Source organism: Mobula birostris, chromosome 8 (genome assembly GCF_030028105.1).
Source record: "Mobula birostris isolate sMobBir1 chromosome 8, sMobBir1.hap1, whole genome shotgun sequence".
Classification (NCBI taxonomy): Eukaryota; Metazoa; Chordata; class Chondrichthyes; order Myliobatiformes; family Myliobatidae; genus Mobula; species Mobula birostris.
Window position 1 is genome coordinate 39,645,079 of NC_092377.1, and position 27,654 is coordinate 39,672,732.

Consider the following 27,654-nt stretch of genomic DNA (forward strand, 5'->3'; position numbering starts at 1 on the left):
GCCTTCCATCACTCATGTGCTCCAGCAAAGCACAATGACAACACCTCCTGTTAGTCATCTCTATTATGGAAGCAGTATCATGGGAATACTATTATTCAAACTGACAAACATGCCATTTGGATTGGAAATGTACCTGCAATTTCTTTGCTGATTAGGTAATTATTTGTTAATTCTTAAGAGCAGGCTGCAGCGGCTGAAAAAAATGACCCATCATTGACATATCAGGGTAAGTTTGGATGAATGATAATTGTACCCTTACCAGTGAATTACATTAAAAACTGAAAAACAGATTAAACCATATAGCATTGAAAAGTCAACAACAGGTGAATTTTCACTCTGATCACTTATTTATTTTTCATCAATTCTTATGCCATTTTCAGGAATGCATGAAAACAATTCTAATATCAACACATTGGAAAACCCTTGGTCATTTATATTTCCCTTACAATCGATTTTCATTTATGTTTAATACAGCAACATATTTTCCATGTTAAATTCACTAAGTTATTGCAGACCGATGCATCAATTTGTTGTTATACCTTCAGGTGGTAGGTGTAAGGCTTTTGCATGTCAAAAGCATCCCCAGATAGCACCTATTATAAAATAAAGGAGGTCTACATATTTTAGAGCCCACCTAGGCACTTCCTCTGGATCAGCAATTGCTCAATGCCTGGTAATTATTTAATCCTGAGTTCATGTTCAAAGGGAATGACAGTTCTGATCCACTTTGGAATGGCACAATCTGGTAAACACTTGATTTCACACTTAAGACTTAAGCACACTTGACAACATCTAGAATTGCTAACTATGACTTCTTAATAAATCTAAAGCACTGGATCAACATATGAAATAAAAGATTTAGTTTACACTATGCAAATCAAATTATAAATAATCTCATTTGGACACTTCCCCTTGCATATTGTCAGTGACTGTTTTCCCCATGTTGCAAGTGCAATTTTCCAAGACTGAAAAAAATAGAAAAACCCTCAGAAAACATTAAACCAATTTATAATTGATATCCCAATAGGGTACAATAAATGCCATGTTGCTCAATGACTGACCATGGCCAGAATTAAAACATAACAACTGGTGGCCTGAATAATTGATGATGAAGTAGGAAAAGCAAAAAAAAAACAAACCAGAGGGTATCAACATCTCAAAGTTCACCAGACTAAGAAGGAGTAAACAATCAGGCAGTTTGTACTTCAACAAAATCCGATAGATACTTCAATGGGCTGAGTTCACTTTAGATGATGTGACTGCTCCTAATACAGGCCTGCTACTGGAAATTAATGTTAATTTAAAAAAATAGAAGATATGTGTAGACTTGAGACCACTTTACGAGGTATAGTTTAATTCATCTGAAAAAAAAAACAAATATAAGTAAGCCTACTTCAAATCAGAGAACACAAAAATGTCTGCATGATCATCAAAAGTGAGTGACGCAGAGACATTGCATATTCAGTATTCAAGAAGGCAGTGCCATGATTATGGCAGTCATGGTTAATCAGAAGACTCTGCATGAGTCAGTCTCATTCACAATTCTTGGCCAGAAACAGACCTGATAAAATGACAGTTAATTCTGACTGAAGTTAACAGTTAGTGTTATTTGTTATGCAACCACTTAAGTTCAATGTGGAAAAAATGCTTTATTATACAAAGCAAACTCAGCATATCCCAACCACAGAAGTGTTTTTCCAGTATTTACAGTAACTTCTGATTTCATAACTGTTGCCTAAAATCTATCTTAACAGTTGTAATTTCTTCCCAAGAAGAACTTTGGCCAGTCATTAAATTCACTTGGCACATTCAAATAAAGCCCTTGGGAATCTTTTCCATCCTTTCAGTAGAGGATTAGACCAGAATTAAGCAAATCCAGCATCCCTATTCACAATGCCCAGCTACCATTCCTCATCAAATAAGCCAAGAATCTCCTATAGGTCTGAAGTTTTAAGACACTGGCGAACTTTCTGTTGGACCTGCAGCAGGAGGTGGTGAAGAGCTTTGCTCGAGGTTGCTTTCATTTGATGAAAGAGGCGCTTTTTCTGCTGCTCTCCACACTCTCCATTGTATGATGCTAGTATCTTTGCCTCCCGTCGAAATCAAATGACCATCATTGTAGGTGAAGCTAACATTGGTCACATGACTACTGTGTGCACTGTAAACGTGACTTGGAGCCTGGAAATACAAGGCAAAATTAAAACATGAATCAACTAAATAATAAAACTTCTGATCTGCCTCTTTCTAATCACCTGATTTGTATGTTTAGAATGACCAAATCTATGTCAGGTCTGATTACAGGCATCATCCTCACCAGTTACACTTTCAAATTCCATTATTAGCAAATCTTCAAATTTTACTCCCTTGTACAATACAAAATCATTTATATATAACCAGTGGTCCAAGCACTAACTGCTGGGGAATACTGCTTTCTACCAAGCAAGAGCCTGGAAAAGCAAATAAGCTTTTTTCAAAAAAACTATTTTGTCACTAACTCTCCTAGCCTACAAATCTCAATTCAGTTCATTTTGTTAAACACTGCCGATTTTCTTTTCATCCACAAACCTCTGCTGGCTTTCCTTAATTAATTTGTCTTCTAAATTTCTATTACTTTTTCCCTAATTATTGTTATTAAAAACTTCCTCAACTGTTGAATTGACCAGCCTTTGGTTACAAGTACATTGCACCTTTCTTGAATAAAGGTGGACTACTTGCCACTTTTCAATCCTATATAATCACAGAAAAATCAATACTCCCATTGTGCATCAGCTGATAAGTTGTGGCATGAAGATAAATGATGGTGCTACCAAATTACAGCATTCTGGTACATTGATAAATTGGTTTATTAATCTCGAGGTAAGTGAAAAATTTGTTCTGCATACCATCTATACAGATCAATTCAATACAATAGTGCATTGAGGTAATACAAGATAAAACAGTAACAGAATGCATAATTAAATGTTACAGTACAGAGAAGGTAGATAGTAAGGTGCACGATCATAATGAGATAGTTTGTGAGGTCAAGAGTCTATCTTATTGTAGTAGGGAAACACTTAAGTGTTAGAGAAGTGGGATCGAAGCTGTCTTTGACCCTGGTGGTATGTGCTTTCAAACTTTTGTATCTTCTGCCCTATGGGGGGGGGGGTAGAAAACAGAATGTCTGGGGTGGCTGGGACCTTTGATTATTCTGGCTGCTTTACCAAGGCAGCAAGAAATGAAGACAGAGTCTAACAAGGGAAAGACAATTTCTGTGATGTGCTGAACTGTGTCCACAACCATCAGTCATGGACATAGCAGTTGCCATATCAAGCCATGGTACATCCAGATTGGATACTTTCTATGGTGCTTTAATAAAAATTAGTAAGGGTCAAAGGGAACATGCCAAATTTATTTAGAATCCTAAGGAAGCAGAGGAGCTGGTGAGCCTTCTTGGTTGTGGTGTCAACGTGGTTGGATTAGGTCAGGCTACTGATGATGTTTACTCTTAGGAATTCGAAATTTTAAACCCTCCTCATCTCAGAACTGTTGATTAGACAGCAGCATATACACTACTCGTCTTCCTAAAATCAATCACCAGGTCTTTTGCTCTGTTGATCTTGAAGGAAAGAGGTTGTCATGACACTATGCCACTATGTCACATCGGGTTTGAGGGCCAAGGACGCATCCTTGTGGGATGGCAGTGTTCAGAATAATCACGGTGGGGTTGCCATCTATTAGGTCTATTGGTTGGGAAGTCAAGAATCTATTTGCAAACGGAGAGTTCAGATGTAGCATTGATGGTAAAGCTGTTTTAAACCCATTGTGGAGTCCTAGGCAAGCACTACAGTAGAGAAGAAAACTTAAGTAAAGAAGCAGTGTTTCAAAGCACTAAAATTATCCCTGAGGTGTACACAATCAATTGTGGTGCCAGAGAATTTTTTTTTAAACAAACTGCAGGAAAGTAAATGTAGCAGTAAATATTAATGGTAGAAACACAGATCTTGAGATGGACTGCAGCCAGCAGTCAATGAGGCAATGAATAAGGAAGTACAGCAGTTTGCTGTCACTGCCAAGACTATTTTTCTATCAGATCTTGTAGTTTATTTGAAAAGTACATCTGTGTATCTGTGTGGACTTCAGTTCATGAAATTGAAAAGCTAAAGCTGACATAAGTACATCCTAATTTTCACAGTCTCACAGAAGTCAATGTAGTTAGTATTTAATAAAAAGTACTTAGGCACCCTGAACTTCTCAAAATTTGCATTCTCAGAAACAAAAAAAAATACTTCCTGTAAACACGCAAACATGAGGAACTCTGCAGATGCTGGAAATTCAAGCAACACACATCAAAGTTGCTGGTGAACGCAGCAGGCCAGGCAGCATCTCTAGGAAGAGGTACAGTCGATGTTTCAGGCTGAGACCTTTCATCAGGACTAACTGAAGAAAGACTAGCTCTTCACCAGCAACTTTGATGTGTGTTACTTCCTGTAAACAGCCTTTTTAACTAGCATCATAAAGGTATTAACATCCTTTTCACTTTACAGAGATAGCAAAGCCAGAAAGTAAACAACATTAAGACATTGAGTACTGAAAACTAAAGATGCTTAAATGATCAAACTCATCAAATGAACTTGTACAAGATTTCTATTTTATTCATTTTTTTGAGAGATCAATTTAAGCTTTTACATATTTGAATTTCCTGTTTGCCTTTTAATGCTTATTTTAAAAAAAAATCACTCCACTTATTTTTAGTTTCTTCTCAAACATTCTAACCTTATGCTTACATTCTCTGGTTGCAACAAACAGGGCTAGCCAAATACAGAATCAATGGCAATTTTGGATTCATACTCTTAGGAGTTTGACCCACTGAATTTGCAAGCTTTTCTGTGGTCATGATGTTAGAAATGATATATCCCCATGTTCTCATCTATGGGACCCAAAAATGGTCTCAAAATAAAGCCCATAATTAAGACACTTGATAGAAGTCAAAAGAAGATTGGGCACCACTATAGCTAGTAGTTAGCATGACACTATTACAGTGCAGGGTGTTCAGAGTTCAGTTCCAGCATCCTCTGTAAGGAGTCTGTACATCCTCCCTGTGAACTCGTGGGTTTCCTCCAAGTGCCCCGATTTCCTCCCACAGTCTACAGAACTACCAGTTACTAGGTTAATTAGTCATTGTAAATTATCTTATGATTAGGCTAAGGCTAAGTAAATGGGTTGCTCGGCATTGCGGCTCATTGGGCTGGAAGTGTCTGTTCCATGCTGTATCTCTAAATAAAGTATATTTTTAAAAATCATTAAAACAAATTATATACTTATATACAGTATAAAGACCTGTGCTCCAAGTCACTGAACTGTATTTGTTCTCTAGATCTGGATTCTCATTCTGCAATAATATGCAATTTTTAGCTTATAAACATTCAGAACAAATAAAGTCTTATTCACCTTCGGTTTAGAGATGGGATATTGAAAGATATGAACTTTGCAGAAATCATCAGCAACAGCTACTACTTTTTTGTTATGTGATCTGCAAAGTGCATTGATGTCTGTTCCATCTGAGCCTTCAGGCCATACTCCTGGAAGAAATTAAAGAAAAAAATTATGATGCATGTTGTAGCTGTTTCCATTTGATAAATGGACATGGCTTTAGGAACAGGTTAAATTTAACTGGCTATCTGATATACTGAAAGTAAACATGGAAAGAAAATTTTCCATTCATGAGATTTTTAATTGTAAAATATTCACCTTGCAAAAGTCAATACGGCTTGAAAACAGACCAAATCAACTATCAGTCATCTTTATAAGCAGTGATAAACATTGTTTACAAATTCAATGCTGTAGGTCTAAAATGATGCTCGTAAATGTTAAGGAGGTATGTGAACAGAATTAAAGTTTAGTTTATCAAACATTTACAGGACTGTTTAACTAAATCAATAAGTACTACTGATTCCTTCATTGATAGCCAACCGAGGACAGACTAGTCTAATCCTCATTTCCTTTGTAAATATTTTTCATGCACAAATTAGAAGGTGGCTGGCATTTGTAAATTTTTTCCCAAAAACTCATTACAGAATACATGTTTCTACTGTAAAAGTGAATTAAACATTTGATCCTGTAAAATATTAAAGGGCAAAGGAAACAAGCAAAAAAAATGGACAAGGTTATATTCTATATAGAACAGAGAACATAGAATAGTACAGCACAGTACAGGCCCTTCGGCCCACAATGTTGTGCCGACTCTCAAACCCTGCCTCCCATATAATCCCCCACCTTAAACTCCTCCATATACCTGTGTAGCAGTCTCTTAAACTTCACTAGTGTATCTGCCTCCATCACTGACTCAGGCAGTGCATTCCACGCACCAACCACTCTCTGAGTAAAAAACCTTCCTCTAATATCCCCCTTGAACTTCCCACCCCTTACCTTAAAACTATGTCCTTTTGTATTGAGCACTGGTGCCCTGGGGAAGAGGCGCTGGCTATCCACTCTATCTATTCCTCTTAATATCTTGTACACCTCTATCAATTCTCTTCTCATCCTCCTTCTCTCCAAAGAGTAAAGCCCTAGCTCCCTTAATCTCTGCTCATAATTCATTCTCTCTAAACCAGGCAGCATCCTGGTAAATCTCCTCTGTACCCTTTCCAATGCTTCCACATTCTTCCTAAAGTGAGGCAACCAGAATTGGACACAGTACTCCAAGTGTGGCCTAACCAGAGTTTTATAGAGCTGCATTATTACCTCGCGACTCTTAAACTCTATCCCTCGACTTATGAAAGCTAACACCCCATAAGCTTTCTTAAACACCCTACCTACCTGTGAGGCAACTTTCAGGGATCTGTGGACATGTACCTCCAGATCCCTCTGCTCCTCCACACTACCAAGTATCCTGCCATTTACTTTGTATTCTGCCTTGGAGTTTGTCCTTCCAAAGTGTACCACCTCACCCTTCTCCAGGTTGAACTTCATCTGCCACATCTTAGCCCACTTCTGCATCCTATCAATGTCCCTCTGCAATCTTTGACAATCCTCTACACTATCTACAACACCACCAACCTTTGTGTTGTCTGCAAACTTGCCAACCCACCCTTCTACCCCAACATCCAGGTCGTTAATAAAAATCACGAAAAGTAGAGGTCATAGAACAGATCCTTGTGGGACACCAGTAGTCACAACTCTCCAACCCGAATGTACTCCGTCCACCACGACCCTCTGCCTTCTGCAGGCAAGCCAATTCTGAATCCACCTGGCCAAACTTCCCTGGATACCATGCCTTCTGACTTTCTGAATAAGCCTAAGGTGTGGAACCTTGTCAAATGCCTTACTAAAATCCATGTAGATCACATCCACTGCACTAGTCCTCATCTATATGCCTGGTCACCTCCTCAAAGAACTCTATCAGGCTTGTTAGACACGATCTGCCCCTCACAAAGCCATGCTGACTGTCCCTGATCAGACCATGATTCTCTAAATGCCCAGAGATCCTATCTCTAAATATCTTTTCCAATAGCTTTCCCACCACAGACATAAGGCTCACTGGTCTATAATTACCCGGACTATCCCCACTACCTTTTTTGAACAATGGGACATTCGCTTCCCTCCAATCCTCCAGTACCATTCCCGTAGACGAGGACATAAAGATCCTAGCCAGAGGCTCAGCAATCTCTTCCCTCGCCTCATGGAGCAGCCTGGGGAATATTCCGTCAGGCCCCGGGGACTTATCCATCCTAATGTATTTTAACAACTCCAACACCTCCTCTCCCTTAATATCAACATGCTCCAGAACATCAACCTCACTAATATTGTCCTCACCGTCATCAAGTTCCCTCTCATTGGTGAATACCAGAGAAGTATTCATTGAGGACCTTGCTCACTTCCACAGCCTCCAGACACATCTTCCCACCTTTATCTCTAATCAGTCCTACCTTCACTCTTGTCATCCTTCTTCACATAATTAAAGAATGCCTTGGGGTTTTCCTTTACCCTACTTGCCAAGGCCTTCTCGTGCCCCCTTCTTGCTCTTCTCAGCCCCTTCTTCTCCTTTCTTGCTACCCTATATTCCTCGATAGACCCATCTGATCCTTGCTTCCTAAGCTTCATGTATGCTGTCTTCTTCCACCTGACTAGATTTTTCACCTCACTTGTCACCCATCGTTCCTTCACCCTACCATTCTTTATCTTCCTCACCGGGACAAATTTATCCCTAACATCTAGCAAGAGATCCCTAAATATCGACCACATGTCCATTGTACATTTCCCTGCAAAAACATCATCCCAATTCACACCTGCAAGTTCTAGCCTTATAGCCTCATAATTTGCCCTTCCCCAATTAAAAATTTTCCTGTCCTCTCTGATTCTATCCTTTTCCATGATAATGTTGAAGGCCAGGGAGCGGTGGTCACTGTCCCCCAGATGCTCACCCATAGAGATCTGTGACCTGCCCCGGTTCGTTACCTAATACTAGGTCTAGTATGGCATTTCCCCTAGTCGGCCTGTCAACATACTGTGACAGGAATCCATCCTGGACACACTTAACAAACTCTGCCCCGTCTAAACCCTTGGAAGTAATCAGGTACCAATCAATATTAGGGAAGTTAAAGTCACCCACGATAACAACCCTGTTATTTTTGCACCTTTCCAAAAATCTGCCTCCCAATCTGCTCCTCGGTATCTCTGCTGCTACTGGGGTCCGATAGAATACTCCCAATAGAGTAACTGTTCCCTTCTTGTTCCTGACTTCCACCCATACTGACTCAAAGGAGGATCCTGCTACATTACCCACCCTTTCTATAGCTGTAATAGTATCCCTGACCAGTAATGCCACCCCTCCTCGCCTCCGCCCCCCCCCCCATCCCTTTTAAAGCACTGAAATCCAGGAATATTGAGAATCCATTCCTGCCCTGGTGCCAGCCAAGTCTCTGTAATGGTCACTACATCATAATTCCATGTATGTAACCAATCTCTCAGTTCATCACCTTTGTTCCTGATGCTTCTTGCATTGAAGTATGCTACAAATAAGCCTCATCACAGAATTAAGTACTTAAAATACATCCAACTTCAAGTTCACACGGACTTCTATTTCTACCACTATTGCCATTTGGTGAGTTCCCTATTTTGAGTACCATCCCAATGAGCATTTATAAAGAATTAATCTGACATGAATAATATATATGCCTTTAACACCTCCCCCCCCCCCCCCGCCACACCGGACTCTCCACTTTCCACAAGGATTACTTCCTCCACGACTTCCTTGTCCATTTGACCCTCCCCACTAATCTTCCTCATGGCACTTTTCCTTGCAAGTAGCAGACATGCTACACCTGCCCATTCACCTCCTCCCTCACCTCTATTCAGTGCCCCAAACAGTCCTTCTACGTGAAGCAGCACTTCACCTGCGAATCTGCTGGGGTTGTCTACTGTATCCAGTGCTCCCGATGCGACCTCCTCCACATCGGTGAGGCCCGATGTGGATTGGGGAACTGCTTTGTCGAGCACTTCAGCTCCATCTGCAAAAAGCGTAATTTCCTGGTGGCCAACCACTTGAATTCTAATTCCCATTCCTGTTCCAACATGTTGATCCAAGACCTCCTCTTCTGCTATGATGAGGCCTCTCTTAGGTTGGAGGAGCAACACCTCATATTTCAACTAGCTTCCAACCTGATGGCATGAACATCAATATCTCCTTCTGGTAATTCTCCCCCTCCCCCTTATGTCTTCTTCTATTCCACACTCTGGTCTCTTACCTTTTCTCCTCACCAGCCTATCACTTCCCCTTGGTACCCCTTCTTCTTCCCTTTCGTTCCCGACGCAAGTATGTAATACTGAGCGTTTATAAAGAAGGGTGCAATGCTTAGACTTTCTAAAGCACTGGTGAAGCTTCACTTGGTAGTATTGTGAGCAGTTTTGTGCCCCTATCTTAAAAGAATATACTGATACCGGAGAAGGTTCAAAAGAAGATTCACAAGAATGATTCCAGGATTGAATGACTTGTCATATGAAGAGTGTTTGATGGCCCTGGGCTCGTATCCACTAGAATTCAGAAGAATGTGATGTAACCACATTGCAAGCTATTGAATGGTGAGATGTCTTGATAGTCGGTGTGGAGAGGTTGTTTCCTATGGTAGGAGAGTCTAAGACCAGAGGACACAGCCTCAGAATAGAGAGGTGCCTTTTTAGAAAGGAAATGAGGAGGAATTTCTTTCACCAGAGAGTGGTGAATCTGTGGAATTCTTTGCCACAGGTGACTGTGGAGGCCAAATCTTTAAGTATATTCAAGGCAGAGGTTGATAGATCCTTGACTGGTCTGGACATGAAGGGATACAGGGAGAAGGCAAGAGACTGGGGATGAGAGGAAAATTGGATCAACCAAGATGAAACGGATGAGCCTACTTGATGGACAAAATGGCCTAATTCTGCTCCTATACCTTATGGACATCAAATTCAGTTAGGATATTCTCCACAACTACCCAAGGTCTTGACATTACATGTTGAATGAGCAATTAGGTGAAATTGTGGAGGCTGAAAATACCACTTGCTCCAAGCCATTATGTTTTTATATTCAGACCACTGTCAGCTGCACAAAACTGTGTGATGAGACCTGCTAGCAATCTCTCACAATATTAAACTGGCTATTAAATTTCACAGCATCTCCTTCTGCTCTTAACCTCTAATGTTGTTAGTTGAATTTTTGACAAGAAGTATTGACTGAGAGTAGTATTAAATTTTGAAATATAAAAATAAGTTCAACTTATTTGGTTGGTGTTTATTGCTTAAACTTTGAGTAACATTCCATTTGAGAAAAAAAATTAAACAAACAATATTAACAGCAACAAAATTGATGTGGCTCTGTGGAGTAATAGTAGAGTTTACTTCAAATGTGTACTCTTTAATCATAATTTGCAAATAGTAGTATATCAAACCTACTTCTCAGTAACAAACAAACAGTGATTCTGTCAAATGTTCTTTGTTAATAAATACAAAAGCTGAGAGTAAGAACAATTTCACAATTTAATATAAACTATCTGATGATTCAAGTACTCAGCATATAGAACTAACCTATCACTACTACATGGCTGCCTGTAACAGACCTTATGTCAGCCACTTGCTTCATTTTGAATTACTACATTACAGATATCCCAGCAATATGTTCGCTCAGCTTCTGCAGATTAGCTCTTACAGAAGTCACAAATTATTAACCAAAAATTTGAATAAAATTCGCTTTCATGGGACTTGTGTGGTAAATGAGGAAGTAAGTCAACACATTTTTCCCCAACACTCTTTCTGGGTTCCTCAGCAAATGATGTGGATATGCGTTATGGAAAGTCAAATATGGCCCATTTTCCAGAAACAAACACGTTGTCACGCAAGGGTTGCTTGTACTTACTTTTAAAAAGGAGAAGTACGCCTTCAGGGAAACAAAGTAATTTGTATGTTTTATATACTGTTGCAAGAGTATACCAAATATAACCACCTACCAAAAACATGAAAGCCCAGAACACATGTATATGTATACCATTCCATATCCCTGCATTCAGAACGATTTCTGATCAGCTTGCAGCCATTTTGAATATCCCCTAAAAAAACAATTCAAGATCAGTGTAAATATATTTGACTGATGAAGATATCTTACACTTAGACAGAAACAATTTCATCTACCTCCCCGTCCTGTTAAGGTTAGTGGTATTATTCACTAACATGTATTCCATGTTTACTTCATACTGTGCAGCTTTTCTTCTATTCATTTATTCCTCAGTAATTACAGGACTAAAATTAAGATTCGTTTGAGACAATAATCTGAACTTTTTAAGTATGTCGGCTTTTTTTTTTAAAGTTGCTTTCCCCCAAGCCTCCAAGCTAAGCCAATGCTGGATAATTGCTCATTACAGTGAAGGACGAGGCCATTGGGCTCATTACATCCATGCTGGCTCCCAGTTCAGTAATTCAATAAATCCAATTTCCCTTTCCTCCCTGTAGCAAATTCACTCTCACATGTCTGACAACTCCACTTCGGTTCTTTCATCACTTATCTTTCATTAAGGGATGGTTTACAGCAGCCAATTAGCCTACAAGTAATTGTTTGGGATCTCAGCAAAAAAAACCAGAGCACCCAGTGGAAACCCACAGTCACAGAAGAATGGTCAAACTCCACTCAAGAAGCAAATGAATTCAGGATCAAATCTTTGATTCGGGGAATCAAAGTAGTGCCAACAACTGCTGCACTACTATCCTCATTTTTCTCAGAAGACCATAAAGAATAGAATTGAAAATTGGATTATGTATTTTGGAGCTTCCACACTTTCTTTTCCTATCTGAAACTTTCAAATTCATTGTACATTGTTTTTTATAAACATCCTAAGAAATAGGACTAGAAGCCATCTTCTGGAATTGTTCTGCAATTCCTTACGATTATGGCTGAAGTTCCGTCTCAACAGCTTTAAGAAGTTTGTATGTTCTCCCCGTGACTGCATGGGTTTCCTTTGAGTGCTCTAGTTTTCTGTCACCTTCCAAAGACATAAGGTTAGGGTTAGTGAGTTGTGAGTATACCGTGTTGGCACCAGAAACATGGTGACGTCTGCGGGCTGCCCACCACAATCCTCGCTGATCTGATCTACCAATTTCACTATATGTTTTTGATGTATATATGACAAATATAGCTAATCTTTATGTCACTTTCTTGCACTATCCCCTTTGAATTGGGTAATATTCAGAGATCTACTGACCTGTGTATGAAGAAACTTTTCTCTTATCTCAGTCCTAAATTGTCTAGCCATTATTCTGAGACTGTGACCTCAGATCTCTACTTCTCATCTAGAGAAACAATCGCTCTGCACTTAACTCATCTCATCCTTGCACAATGTTTTAAGTTTCAATATCACCTATATTCAATGGAATCAATGTCCAGTCTACTCAATATCTTCTCAAAAGGCAAGCCTGTTATACCTAGAATAAATACTTTAACTGCACTTTAGAGACATTACATTTTTTTTAGGCAGAGACCAAAACTATGCACAATACTTCATCAGTAATCTCACCAATGCCCAATATAATTAAAGTGAGGCTTATTGACTCCTGTATTTAAATCTTCTTAAAGGCCAAAATACTATTTGCCTTCTTAATTGCTTTCTATAATGTGCATGTTGTTTTTCAGAGATCCATGTACAATGAAGATCAAGTTCCCTTTGAAGTCAATTATTACACAAATTCTCACCTTTAAAATACCAATTTTTTTTTTGTTCTGTGCACAGAGGATGATATCATATTTTCCATAATATAATTGCAATCCTTAATGCCAGATTCTTCCAGTTGCTTTTCAGTATTGCAATGCACAAAACACGAAAGTACATTGTTCACCTAGCAGCAATCTGTGTTTGTGTTTTAATTAAGTGGCTGAAATTTAGAATGAGGACCAGAAGAAAACTGCTGAGTCAAAATTGCAATGATGTGCAAAGGAGGACAAAACTGCACCAGCATAAAAATGCATACAAATGTTATGAAATATTTGAGACCATAAGCAAGTCTAAGCTAAGAATGGTGAAAAACCACAAGGGCACTTGGGACCTGTACAAATAAGACAGTTTACATCTGAAGTGGAGGATAACTAAAATGCTGTCTAGGTAGTTTGCTGGCACTACTCTGGAAGGTTTAAACTAGAGTGATGGAGAGATGGGACTCAGAGGAGGGCAACATGAACCCATGTACACTACTTCATTACTTTTTAAATTTCTGTTTCTGCACTACTTATTTTAACTATTTAATATACATACTTACTGCAATACTGTTTTTTCCCCTATATTTATCAAATATAGTTAACAAATTTCACAACACATGCTAGTGATATTAAACCTGATTCTGATTTTGAACAGGTGGTAGGGTTGAGGGCAAGAAAGATGGCATGATAGAACTGAAAGGAAGGTCCATTAGGGGCATGCTAATAAACATGGTTGGAGTAATGGGCTGAAATGCATTTATTTCAATGCTAGGTGTATTATGGGTAAGAAGGATGAACTTAGAGCCTAAATCAGTACGTAGAACTACAATGTTGTTACCGTTACAGGTCTGTAGTTCAATGAAAATGGCAATGCAGGTGGATAAAGTAGTAAAGGTGGCATGTAGCACGCTTGCCTTAATCGGCAGGGATGCTGAATATTGGAGGAAGAAATCATGCTAAAGTTACGTAAAACTTCAGTCAGAATGCACATGGAAGTAGTACATGTATTCTGGTTGCCCCATTATAGGCATGTTGTGGGGAATGTGGAGAGGGTGCAGAAGATGTTTACCAGGATATTTCCTGGATTAGAGTGTATAAGGTTGGACTAAGTTTGGTTGCTCTCCTTAGAGCGTCAGAGGCTGTGAGAAGACCTGACAGCTGTTTTAAAGTTTATGGTAGAACATAGGTAAATAGTCAGAATCGTTTCTTCAGTGTGGAAATATCAGGCACCAAGGGACATGTGTTTAAGTGGGGGGAGGGGAGGGGATTAAGGAGAATTTAACGGTGAATTTGAGGGGCAAGTTTGTTTTCTTTTTATACAAAGAGTAGCAGATGCTTGGAATACATTATCAGGGGTATTAGAGGAAGCAGGCAATTTGATGGAGTTTAAGAGACTCTTAAATAAACACAAAGTTTTTCAAGGAGGTTACCAGGAAAGCTGATGAAGGAAAGGAGTGAATGTTGTCTACACGAACGTCAGAAAGGCCTTTGACAAGATCCACATGGGAGGTTGTTCAAGAAGGTTCAGTCACTTGGCATTCAGAGTGAGGTAGTAAATTGGAATTGACATTGGCCGCAGGGATTGGTGCCGGGTGCTTTGTTGTTTGTCATCTACATCAGCGATCTGGATGGTAATGTAATAAAGTGGATAAGCAAATTTGCAGATCACACCAAGTTGCAGCTGTTGTGAATAGCGAGGAAGGCTTTCAAAGCTTGCAGTGGGATCTGGACCAGCTGGAAAAAATAGGCTGAAAATGGCAGATGGAATTTAATGCAGGTAAGTGTGAGGTGTTGCACTTTGGGAGGGAAAACCAGGGAAGTACTTACAGAGTGAATGGTAGGACGCTCAGGAGGGCAGTAGAACAGAGGGATCTGGGAATACAGATGCATGATTCCTTGAAAGTAGGGTTGTAAAGAGTGCTTTTGGCACAATGGCCTTCATAAAATGAAGTATTGAGCACAGGGGCTGGGATGTTATGTTGAAATTGTATAAGACTTTGGTAAGGCCTAATTTGGAGTATTGATCACCTACCTACACGAAAGATATCAATGAGATTGAAAGAATACAGAGAAAATTCACAAGGAGTTTGCCAGGAGTTGAGGATTTGAGTTGCAGGGAAAGGTTGAATAGGTTAGGACTTTATTTCCTGGAGTGTGGGAGAATGTGGAAAGATTTGACAAGGGTATGCAAAATTATGTGGGGTATAGATAAGGTAAATGCAAGCAGGCTCTTTCCACTGAAGTTGGGTAAGACTAGAACTAGAGGTCATGAGTTAAGGGTGAAAGGTTTAAAAGAACATGAAAGGGAACTTCTTCACAGAGGATGGTGAGAGTGTGGAATGAGCTACCAGCAGAAGTGGTGGGTTCAGGTTTGACTTCAACATTTAAGTATGGAGGGGAGGGGTAAGGTATGGAGGCTTATGGTCCAGTTGCAGGTCAATGGGACTAGGCAGAATAATAGTTCAGCAGTTACTAGATGGGCTGAAGGGAATGGAGGGACATGGATGATACACAAAAGGAGATCATTTACCTTAATTACCATTAATATCAGCAAAACATTGTGGGCCAAAAGACATGTCCACTGCTGTACTGTGCGATGTACTATTTACACAGAAAAAGCTACATGTATCACTGAATTCTGTAATCAGCCACTCAGGTTGGCAAAGTTCATGTACAGATTATGCATGCATTGTGAAATTTAGTAAACCCCTCTCAGTACAGCTGGTTGTAGAATAAGACATTGTTAAGTCTGATTCTGGGCATGGGTGACTAAATAGCGTATAAAGAACAGTTTGTGATTCATAAAGTTTGAAGTAGAAAGACAATCATGAAGTACTACAGTTGCATTATTGTTTTACATAAATGGAAATACATTGCTCCAAACAACATAAAGCAAAGCAACTTGAGCACTGGAAAGACTCTTCTCACTTTTAAGAAGTATTATTAGAATACTTACAATATAGGATTTCGTAGTCTCCTGAGTTTGACATTATGAAATTGGTATCGGGTGACCAGTCAAGGTGAGTAATATAACTGGAATGTCCCTAAAGGGGAGAGGGGAACAATAATAAAACTAATTCATCAATGAAACATCAATGCCACCTATTCCTAAATTTCAATGCATTCAATAACAGCCGTTAACATAAACTCAGAATGCTGGTTTATATCATACGTTTCCCATCTTGTGTTGGGCCAGTAATATATCAATTTGAGTCCAGACAGATCAGTGTCCACTTTGTATCTTGGCATATTTTCTTAAGGTGGAGACCTACTTCCACCCAAATATGAATGTCCTCATAGCATATAGGATTGCTTTTCTCAAAACTTTCTATGTAAAATAGGCATTGCAGTATGAGAGAGTCAGAAATCCAAATGTTCTGTTACCCCTGTTAATTTTATTTTAGCCAATTGTTCAAATTTCAGGGTACTGTATATTGTTTAAAATTGTGCATTAATGTATTTCTTTTTTTTTCCTCACTCACTACCAGTTCAGGGTTTCACCTGAGGTTTTTGAAAGTGGAAGTTAGGCAATAAGAATGTAGGCTGATCAAGATGTAGGAGAGTATTTAGTATTCCTTACAAGACAAACTTTGGGTAGGCTTAATTTTGGTGGAACATTTAACGATTGCTCTTTAGAAGGGAAGATAGTATATACCAACGGAGATACAAATGGCTCACAAACCACAATGGTCAGTTACACGTGAAAAAGATTGATCAGATTACCTTCCATTGCCAAGATGTTATCAATCATATTTGAAAATCTAACATAAATACATACCCTGGCGATGGTGATGGGAATTGCTTTATAGAATCACACTGCAGTAATGTGATACATGAAGCATGGATATCCTCAGGGTAATATGCGAGAAACTCAGTGACAGGAACAAGCGGTTCCTGACCTTGATTCTACCTGATCGCAGATATGCTGATGATGAAAATGATTTATTCAGAAAAGCAAAAATTAAGTCTTGTTCTTACAAGTTCAGAAATTTCACTAACTTTTACAAATACATTAATGCACAATTTTAAACAATATACAGTACCCTGAAAAGTATTCAGCCTCCACAACTATCTTCACATTTTACTGTCTCTTTTTCTAAATTTAAAATATATCGAAGAAGGATCTTTTGAGTTAATCTATAAAACATTGAGCATCATGCTAAATCAAAAGAAAAATTTCAAAGCCTGTCAACAATCTACTAAAAAATTAAAAAACAGAATTGAGGCTGAGAAAGTATTCATGCCCTTGGCCTCAACACTAAGCGGTACGTGTGGTGTAAATCTAATACCGCACATCATCCTGGTCAAACCTATCACTGCTATAAAGTGTGGTGGGGATAGCATCATGCTACAGCGATGCTTTTCAGCAGCAGGGTCTGGAAAGCTGGTCAGGATCGATAGGAACATGAATGCTGCTAAATACTGTGAGATCCTGGATGAAAACCTGCTAACCTTTCCCAGAATGATTAAATTGGGGAGGAAGTTAGTTTTTCAGCAGGACAATGATCCAAAGCACACTGCCAGTGCAGCATGGAGTGGCTTCAAATGAAGAAAATTGAGGTCCTTGAGTGGCCCAGTCAGAGTGCTGACCTAAACCTGATCGAGCACCTCTGGCAAGATCTCAAGATTGCTATCTACCACCATTCCCCAGCTAACCCAGCATAGCATAAGCAATTTTGCAAGGAGGAAAGAACAAATCTTGCTCTATCATGATGTGCAAAGCTAACAGACACTTATCCAAAAAGACTACTGGCTGTAATAGGTGTGAGATGTGGTTCAACCAAGTATGAACAAAGGGGGATGAATACTTCTGAACTGCTGACATTTCAGTTTTTGAATTTTTAGTTTACAATTTTCCCTGTTTTTTGCATCCAGCTGTGAAAAAGGAGTATATAACCCACAAATAAAAATTCTCAGTTAAATTGATCAAAATCCCTTGTTGTAATAATCATTTATGTGAACAAAGGGTTGGAGCTCAATACTTTTTCAAGGCGCTGTAACATTTCGTAAACTTGTTTCTTAGGGAATTGGTTTTTTAGAATCACATTGCAGTAATGTAATATGTGCAGAATGGATACAAGCCCTTACTAACCCGTGCATATTTTGGAGTGTTCGGGGGTGACAGTGTGCCGGGATGGGGGGAGGTGGGGAGAGCAGTGTGGACTCCTTATGGATAGTGGCAAGAATTGAACCCTGATCGCTGGCACTATAAAGCACGACACTATCATGGGCTATGGGAAAAAGGCAGGTAGTTGGTGCTGAGTCCACTGTCATATAAGCCATGAACTTATCGAATGGCAGAGCAGGCTCAATGGGCCATTTGGCTTACTCCTGCTCTTACTTCCTATATTCTTATGTTATGAATCCCATAGTTAATATGCGAGAAACTCGGGTATATCCAGTGACAGGAACAAGCAGCTATATCCTGATCTTGATTCAAACTGGTCACAAACAAGCTTCCATGCTGATAATGATAATGATTTGTTCAGAAGAGCAAAACTAAGTTCTGTTCTTACAGCTATTTCCTGTACACTACATTCTAATAAACAGGTTGCATACTGTATGTATTTAGGATTTAGTTGTAAAATACTATAACCTTGCTTTCATCTTTTTATAAGCTAGTGAAATCTGAGCTATTCTTTTGATTCTTCTTCTGATTTACCTTTAAGATAAATTGATTACACTTTTAGATGAAGGTAGTGCTGGACAACAAACATAATGAACAGAGAGCTCCAAGTCTGTCTCAGCATTATACCCAAAACACCTGAGATACAATGCATAATGTAACCCCTATTCACTTGAATGAATTTGACAACCTTGATGTAAAAGACAAGAGATTAGTTTATTTCATTTGAATTTTTAAATGTAAGTATTTTATATTTTTAAACTAATTGAAAACTAGATTCATAAACTCTTAATGGAAGTGAATACCTTTGATCATCAGGGAATTTAAGTTTAAAAATCCCTGCCAAAAGAGAAATGTCAAAGAGTTACCTGAGCTTTCTAGGGTGGGGTTTTGACTCTGCTGGTAGACTGCTCTGCTTCACAAAGCAGTCACTGTGATAAATGATTGTGCATGCATGCAAAGCAAGTGTGTCTGGAGAACTGAATGGGTGGAAGGCTGTACTAAGCACAATCTGGCTCATTGTTTTCTTTCTGATGTCAGAACGTCTTTCTAGAGGGTGAACCTTCGCAAGGTGACAGGCCCCGATGATGTACCCGGTTGGGCTATGAAAATCTGTATCAACCAACTGGCAGGTGTGTTCAAAGACATTTTCAATCTCTCATTGCTACAGTCAGATATCTCCAGCTGCTTCAAAAGGGCAACAATCATACCAGTACCCAAGAAGAGACACATGAGCTGCCTTAACGACCATCCAGCAGCATTCACATCTGTGGTGATGAAATGTTTTGAAACATTGGTTATGGCTAGAATTAACTCTTGTACCTCCCTCTGCAACTGCTTCTTTGAATTCCTCACAAGAACACACAATCTGTGCAAATTGGAAATAACATTTCCACCTCACTGATAATCAGCATTGGCACATCTCAGGAATATGTGCTTAGCCCAATTCTCTACTCTCCCTCTACACCCATGACTGTGTGGCTATGCACAGCTCAATTGCCATCTACAAATTTGCTGACCACACAACTATTGTCAGCAGAATTTCAGATGGTGACGAGAAGGCGTACAGGAGCGAGATAGATGTACTGGTTGAGTGGTGTGGCAGCAACAACCTTGCACTCAAAAGAACTTATTGTGGACTTCAGAAAGGGTAAGATGAGGCAACACAGACCAGTTTGCATTGAGGGTCAGAATTGGAAAGGGTGAGTAATTTCAAGTTCGTGGGTGTCAGCTTCTCTGTGGGTCTATCCTGGGCCTAACATATTGATGCTGTTACATAGAATGCATGACAGTGACTATGTTTCATTTGGAGTTTGTGGAGGTTTGTTATATCACCAAAGATACTCTCAAATTTCTACAGATGTACCGTGGAGAGCATTCTAACTGGCTGCATCACCATCTGGTATGGTGCGGTCGGGAGGGGAGGGTCACTGTTCAGGATTGAAATAAGTATAAGCTGCAGTAAGTTGTTAACTCAGTCAACACCATTATGGGCACTAGCCTCCCCAGCATCCAGGACATCTTCAAGGAGTGGAAAGGAAGGAAATTGCCTTTTAAACTCACGAGAGAGCATAGGCCATCAACTTTTTGCTGTTGATGTTTCTGTAGCAGGCAATTTTTTTTTTACGAGGTCGAGTTGCTAGCTCGACACTCAACCCAGCACGGATGGAAAGCATGCCTGGGGAGCCAGCTGGGTTCGAACTCGGGAGCCTTTGCTCCGAAGTCCAGCACTGATGCCACTACGCCATCAGCCGGCTTATCTTCAAGGAGTGATGCCTCAAAAAGGTGGCATCCGTCATTAAGGACCCCCATCACCAAGAGGACATGGCCCCTTCTCATTGCTACCATCAGGGAGTCTGAAGGCACACAATGAATCAGGAATAGCTTCTTCCCCTCTGCCATCAGACTTCTGAATGGACATCGAACTCTCTCACTACATTTTTCTCTCTTTCTGCACTACTTATACAATATAACTTTGAAAATATACTACTTACTGTAATTTACAGTTTTATTGTTATGTATTGTACAGTACCGCTACCACATAACAATGAATTTCATGACATATGCTCCTGACACTAAACCTGATTCTGATCAATGGGAATCAAAAGCTACCCAAGTGGCCTTTAATATTAAAATTCCCTTCTACTGTATATTACAGGTGTATCAATTGAGATGTCAGATATTTGGCTTCCAAAATGAAGAAACTTGTGTGGTACACTCAGCAGAAAAACACGTTACCATCCATGGAGCAGATTGAAGGTTACTTCTGGTACCATAAATATTCTGTTCTTCAACATTTTGAATTTTAGCATATTGGAGTCATAAAACTCTACAGCATAGAAACAGTCCTGCCGAAGGGTTTCGGCCCAAAATGTCGACTGCACTCTTTTACTAGATGCTGCCTGGCCTCCAGCATTGTGTGTGTTGCTCAGATTTCCAGGATCTGCACGTTTTCTCTTGTTTGCTTTAGGCTATTTGGTCCATCTGGTCTGTGCCATACCATTAATCTGCCTAGTCTTATTGACCTGCACTAAGACCTTAGCTCTCCATACCCGCTTCCATCCATGTGCCTACCCAAATTTGTCTGAAGTGTTGAAATCAACCCTGCATCCACCACTTGTGCTAGCAGCTCATTCCACACACTCACCATCCTCTGGGTGAAGTCGTTCCCCCTCAAGTTCACCTTAAACATTTCTCCTTTCATCTTTAACTCTTTAACCCATGACCTCTGGTTGAAGTATCACCCAACCTCAGTGGAGAAACCTACTTACATTTAACCTATCTATACCCCTTAATTTTGTATCATCATCATGTGCTGTGACGTATGACATGGGTGATCATGGTCTTCCACATGACCATGATTGTTCTTGGCAAATTCTTCTATAGAAGTAGTTTGCCATTGCCTTCTTCTGGGCAGTGACTTTACAAGACAGGTGATCCCAGCCACTATCAATACTCTTCAGAGATTGTCTGCCTGGAGTCAGTGGTCGCATAACCAGGACATGCGGTATGCACCAGCTGCTCATATGACCATTCAGCACCTGCTTCCATGGCTTTATGTGACCCCTGATGGGGGAGGGGGGGTCTAAACAGGTGCTAGACTTTGCCCAAGGGCGGCCTGCAGACTTGTGGAGGGATGTGGAGCACTTTACAGCTCCTTTGGTAGACATGCACCTCTAGCCCGCCACCCAATTTTGTATACCTCCATGAAATCTCCTCAAACTTCTATGTTCTAGGGACTAAAGTCCTAACCTATTCAACCCCTTTCTCTATAATTCACATCTTGAAGAACTAGCACCATCCTTGTAAACTTCCTCAATGTTATTTACATCTTTCCTGTAGACAGATCATCAAGACTGGACACAATACTCCAAAATAGACCTCACCAATGTCTTATACAATTTCAACATAGATCCCTACTCCTGTTTTCAATATACTGATTTATGAAGGCAATGTGTCAAGAGCTTTCTTTACAACCCTGCTTACCTGTGAAACCACTTCCAAGGAATTATGTATTTGATTTCCAGATCCCTCTGTTCTACTGCACTGCTTAGTGCCGTACTGTCGCTATTTAAGACCTATCCTGGCTGGTCCTCCCAAAGTGAAACACCTCACACTTGTCTGCATTAAATTCCATCTGCCATTTATTAGCCTATTTTTCCAGCTGGCCTGGGTTCTGCTGCAAGCTTTGATACTCTTCCTCGCTGTTCCCAACACCCCCAAATCTTGGTGTCATCTGCAAATTTGTGGATCTAGTTTTCGACATCATCATCACCTAGATCATTGATGTGGGTGATAATCAACAAAAGACCTGCACCAATCCCTGAGGCATACCAGTTGTTACAGGACTCCAGTAAGGGAAGCAACAACCTACTACTGTTCTTTGGCTTCTTCCACAAAACCAATGACTAATCCAATTTACTATCTCATCTTGAATGCCAAGCAAATGAACCTGCTTGACCAACCTCCCATGCAGGACTTCGTTAAAGGCCCCGCTATAGTCCATGAAAACAACATCCACTGCATTGCCTTGATCAACTTTCCTGGTAATTTCCTCGGAAATTTTATAAGATTGGTTAGACATGGCTTACCACGCACAAAGTCATATTGATTACCTCTAATCAGTCCCTATCTATCCAATTATCTGGTTTGCAGGCACTTACAGGAAAATTAAGAAATACAATAGAATTAATGAAAAAAACTATACATTAACAAAGACTGACAAACAACCAAGAGCAAAAAATGAAAAAAGCAAGAACATGAGCTGTAAAGAAACCATGAAAGTTAATATGTAGGTTGTAAATCACTTCAGAGCTGTGGACAGTCAAGCTATCAATATTGGCTTATGAGCCTGATGGTTGTAAGGTAGTAACTGTCCCTGCTATATTTAAGTTTGCCGTCATCAGTTGAATCAAAGGTGGTGATGAATCAGCCTGTAGGAGGGAGATTGAAAATCTAGCTGAGTGGTGCCACAACAGCAACCTCTCACCCAATATCAGCAAGACCGTGGAGCTGATTATTGACTGTAGGAGGATATAACAGGTAGTCCATAAGCCAGTCCTCATCAGAGGATCAGAGGTGGAGAGGCCCAACAATTTTAAATTCCTCAATGTTATCATTTCAGAGGATCTGTCCTGAGATTAGCACATACAGTAAGTGCCATTACAAAGTAAGCACAACAGCACCTCTACTTTTTTAGAATTCTGTAAAGATCCGGTATGTCTTCTAAAACTTTGCCAAACTTGTATAGATGGGCAATGCAGGGTATATTGATGGGTTGCATCATGGCTTGATATGGAAACATAAATGCCCTTGAGGGGAAAAAGCCTATAAAATGTAACGGATTCAGCCCAGTCCATCATGGACCAGTGAGCCTTACGTCTGTGGTGGGAAAGCTGTTGGAAAAGATTCTTAGGATCTATGGGCATTTAGAGAATCATGGTCTGATCAGGGACAGTCAGCATGGCTTTGTGAAGGGCAGATCGTGTCTAACAAGCCTGATAGAGTTCTTTGAGGAGGTGACCAGGCATATAGATGAGGGTAGTGCAGTGGATGTGATCTATATGGATTTTAGTAAGGCATTTGACAAGGTTCCACACGGTAGGCTTATTCAGAAAGTCAGAAGGCATGGTATCCAGGGAAGTTTGGCCAGGTGGATTCAGAATTGGCTTGCCTGCAGAAAGCAGAGGGTCATGGTGGAGGGAGTACATTCGGATTGAAGGATTGTGACTAGTGGTGTCCCACAAGGATCTGTTCTGGGACCTTGATTTTTCGTAATTTTTATTAACCACCTGGATGTGGGGGTAGAAGGGTGGGTTGGCGGTGTTGTGGATAGTGTAGAGGATTGTCGAGATTGCAGAGAGACATTGATAGAATGCAGAAGTGGGCTGAGAAGCGGCAGATGGAGTTCAACCCGGAGAAGTATGAGGTTGTACATTTCGGAAGGACAAACTCCAAGGCAGAGTACAAAGTAAATGGCAGAATACTTGGTAGTGTGGAGGAGCAGAGGGATCTGGGGGTACATGTCCACAGATCCCTGAAAGTTGCCTCACAGGTAGATAGGGTAATTAATAAAGCTTATGGGGTGTTAGCTTTCATAGTCGAGGGATAGAGTTTAAGAGTCGCGATGTAATGATGCAGCTCTATAAAACTCTGGTTAGGCCACACTTGGAGTACTGTGTCCAGTTCTGGTCGCCCCACTATAGGAAGGATGTGGAAGCATTGGAAAGGGCACAGAGGAGATTTACCAGGATGCTGCCTGGTTTAGAGAGTATGGATTATGATCAGAGATTAAGGGAGCTAGGGCTTTACTGTTTGGAGAGAAGGAGGATGAGAAGAGACAAGATAGAGGTATACAAGATAATAAGAGGACTAGATAGAGTGGATAGCCAGTGCCTTTTCCCCAGGGCACCACTGCTCAATACAAGAGGACATGGCTTTAAGGTAAGGGGTGGGAAGTTCAAGGGGGATATTAGAGGAAGGTGTTTTTTTTTACTCAGAGTGGTTGGTGCGTGGAATGCACTGCCTGAGTCAGTGGTGGAGGCAGATACACTAGTGAAGTTTAAGAGACTACTAGACAGGTATATGGAGGAATTTAAGGTGAGGGGTTATATGGGAGGCAGGGTTTGAGGGTCGGCACAACATTGTGGGCCGAAGGGCCTGTACTGTGCTGTACTATTGTATGCTCTATGTTAAAGCACTCCCCATCATTGAACATATCTACATGGAGCACTGTCATAAACAAAGCAGCATCCATCCTCAAGGATCCCCACCACCCAGGTCATACACTCTTCCTGCTGCTGCCAATGGGAAGGAAGCACAAAAGCCTCAGTACTCACACCACCATGTTCAAGAAAAGTTATTATCCCTCAACCATCAGGGTCTTTAACCACAGGGGATAACTTCACTCACCCCACCCACAACGTATGGACTCACTTCCAAGGACGCTTCATCTCATGTTCTCAATATTTATTTATTATTATTATTATTATTTCTTTTGTTATTTGCACAGTTTGTTGTCTTTTGCACAGTTTTTTTGACCTGTCTTGTTATGTGCAGTCCTTGATTCTATTTTGTTTCTTTGTATTAATGATGAATGCCTGCAAGAAAATGAATCTCCTGGTTGTATATAGAGACATGTACATTGATAATACATTTACTATGAACTTTTTTTTGAAATTTGAATCTGGTAATGGGGGACTTAAGGCGTCTGTAGCTCCAGCCCAATAGTGGTAGCAAGAAGACAGCATGGTCTGGATGATGGGGGTACCTGATGATGGATGTTGCTTTCTTGAGGCAGTGCTCCATATAAATCTGCTTAGTGCTGGGGAGGGGTTTGCCTGTGATGTTCTGGGCTGTGTCTACTACTTTCTGTAGACTTTTAAATTCTTTCTCCACATTCCTGTAATGGTGACCAGAACTGCACACATTACACCCAGGTTCGACTGAACTGAAGTTTCACAGTGCCTATAGAAAGTATTCATCCCTTTTGGAACTTTTCATGTTTTATTGTTTTACAACCTTGAATCACAGTGGATTTAATTTGGCTTCTTTGACACTGATCAATAATAGAGACTCTGTCACATCAAATGAAAACAAATTTCTGCAAATTGGTCTAAATTTATTACAATTATTAAACACAAAATAATTGATTGCATAATCACTCACCCCTTCAAGTCAGTATTTGGAAGATGCACCTTTGTCAGCAATTACAGCCTCGAGTTTGTGTGGATAGGTCTCTATCAGCTTTGCACACTTGGAAACTGCAATTTTCCCCCCCATTTTTCTTTACAAAACTGCTCAAACTCTGCCAGATTGTACGGGGATCGTGAGTGAACAGACCTTTTCAAGTCCAGCCAGAAATTCTCAATTAGATTGAAGTCTGGACTCCAAGTTGGCCACTCCAGGACACTAACTTTGTTGTTTTTAACCTATTCCTGTGTAGCTTTGGCTTTATACTTGAGGACATTGTCTTGCTAGAAAACAAATCTTCTCTAAGTCATAGTTCTCTTAGACTGCATTAGGTTTTCCTCCAGGATTTCCCTGTATTTTGTCGCATTCATTTACCATCTATCTTCACAACCTTCCAGGGCCTGCTGCAGTGAAGCATTCCCACAGCATGTTGCAGCCACTACCATGCTTCATGGTAGGCATGGTGTGTTTTGATGTTGTGTGGTGTTTGGCTTATGGAGGAGGGAGGAGAAGATGGTGGCGCGACCGTTCCGAGTGATATCGTAGGAGTTAACTAGGATGCCGTGCACAATCCTGATTTGATGGAGGCAGCCGTGAGAAGCACGGAGGAACACCTGGAGAAACTTCTGAAATGCCCGCTCTGCTGCCGCTGCTACTGTGCGATCGAGAATCTCCAGAGGGGAAGGCCCCAAATCCTCAGTTTTGCCTATTGCCGGGGCCGGGGTCAAAGCAGTCGGCAGAGATGGTGCTTGGTGCCGGAGAGCTGGTCGGAGGCTCAGAGTTTTTGGACGGAGTCGTACTGTGGTCGGATGCTTCCAGGATGCTCCATCGGCAAGTTTGTGGCGCTGGAGGTTCACCATCTGCGTGAGATGATGGGACTTTCGAGAGACTTTGAGACTTTTTGCCGTGCACATGATCTGTTCTTTATCAAATTACAGTATTGCTTTGCACTGTTGTAACTATATGTTATAATTTGTGGTTTTTGTCAGTTTTTTTAGTCGGTTTGTCTTGTGTTTCTGTGATATCAGTCTGGAGAAACATTGTATCATTTCTTAATGCATGCATTACTAAATGACAATAAAAGAGGACTGCACATCCTCATAATCCAAAAAAATATATAACATTTAGTCTGATGGCCAATAAGCTCAATTTTGGTTTCATCAGACCATAGAACCTTCTTCCAGCTGAATTCAGTCTGCCACATGCCTTCTGGCAAACCCTACCCAAGATTTCATGTGAGTTTTCGTCCCCAACAGTGGCTTTCTCTTTGCCATTCTCCCATAAAACTGAGACTGGTGCAGCACCTTGGCAACAACTGTAGCCGCATTCTCTCGCATCTCAGCCACTGAAGCTTGCAACTCCTCCGGAGTTGTCATAGGTCTCTTAGTGGCCTCCCACACTAGTACACTAGTTCCCTTCTTGTACGATCACTCAGTTTTTAACGGCGGCCTGCTCTAAGCAGATTTACAGCTGTGCCGTATCTTTTCATTTCTTGATGATTGATTTAGTGGTATTCCAAGGGATTTTCAGTGACTTGGAAGTGATCTTGCATCCATCTCCAGACTTGTGCTTTTCAATAACCTTTTTGTGCAGTTGCTTGGAGTGTTCCTTTGTCTTCATGGTGTAGTTTTTGCCAGGATACTGACTCACC

The 27,654-nt window shown here is 40.5% G+C and overlaps 1 protein-coding gene across 2 annotated transcripts in view; it reads right to left on the minus strand.

Moving 5' to 3' along the window:
• Positions 1-311: 311 nt before the first annotated feature.
• LOC140201248 (echinoderm microtubule-associated protein-like 4) overlaps positions 312-27,654 on the minus strand; it is a 259,599-nt gene continuing 232,256 nt past the window's right edge. For both annotated transcript variants that reach the window (XM_072265023.1, XM_072265022.1), the window contains 4 exons: positions 16,143-16,230; positions 11,454-11,552; positions 5,428-5,558; positions 312-2,178 (listed from right to left, as the gene is read on the minus strand). In XM_072265023.1, the coding sequence (XP_072121124.1) occupies positions 1,951-2,178; positions 5,428-5,558; positions 11,454-11,552; positions 16,143-16,230 (546 nt within the window). In that variant the 3' untranslated portion in view covers positions 312-1,950. The remainder of the gene's footprint in view (positions 2,179-5,427; positions 5,559-11,453; positions 11,553-16,142; positions 16,231-27,654) is intronic.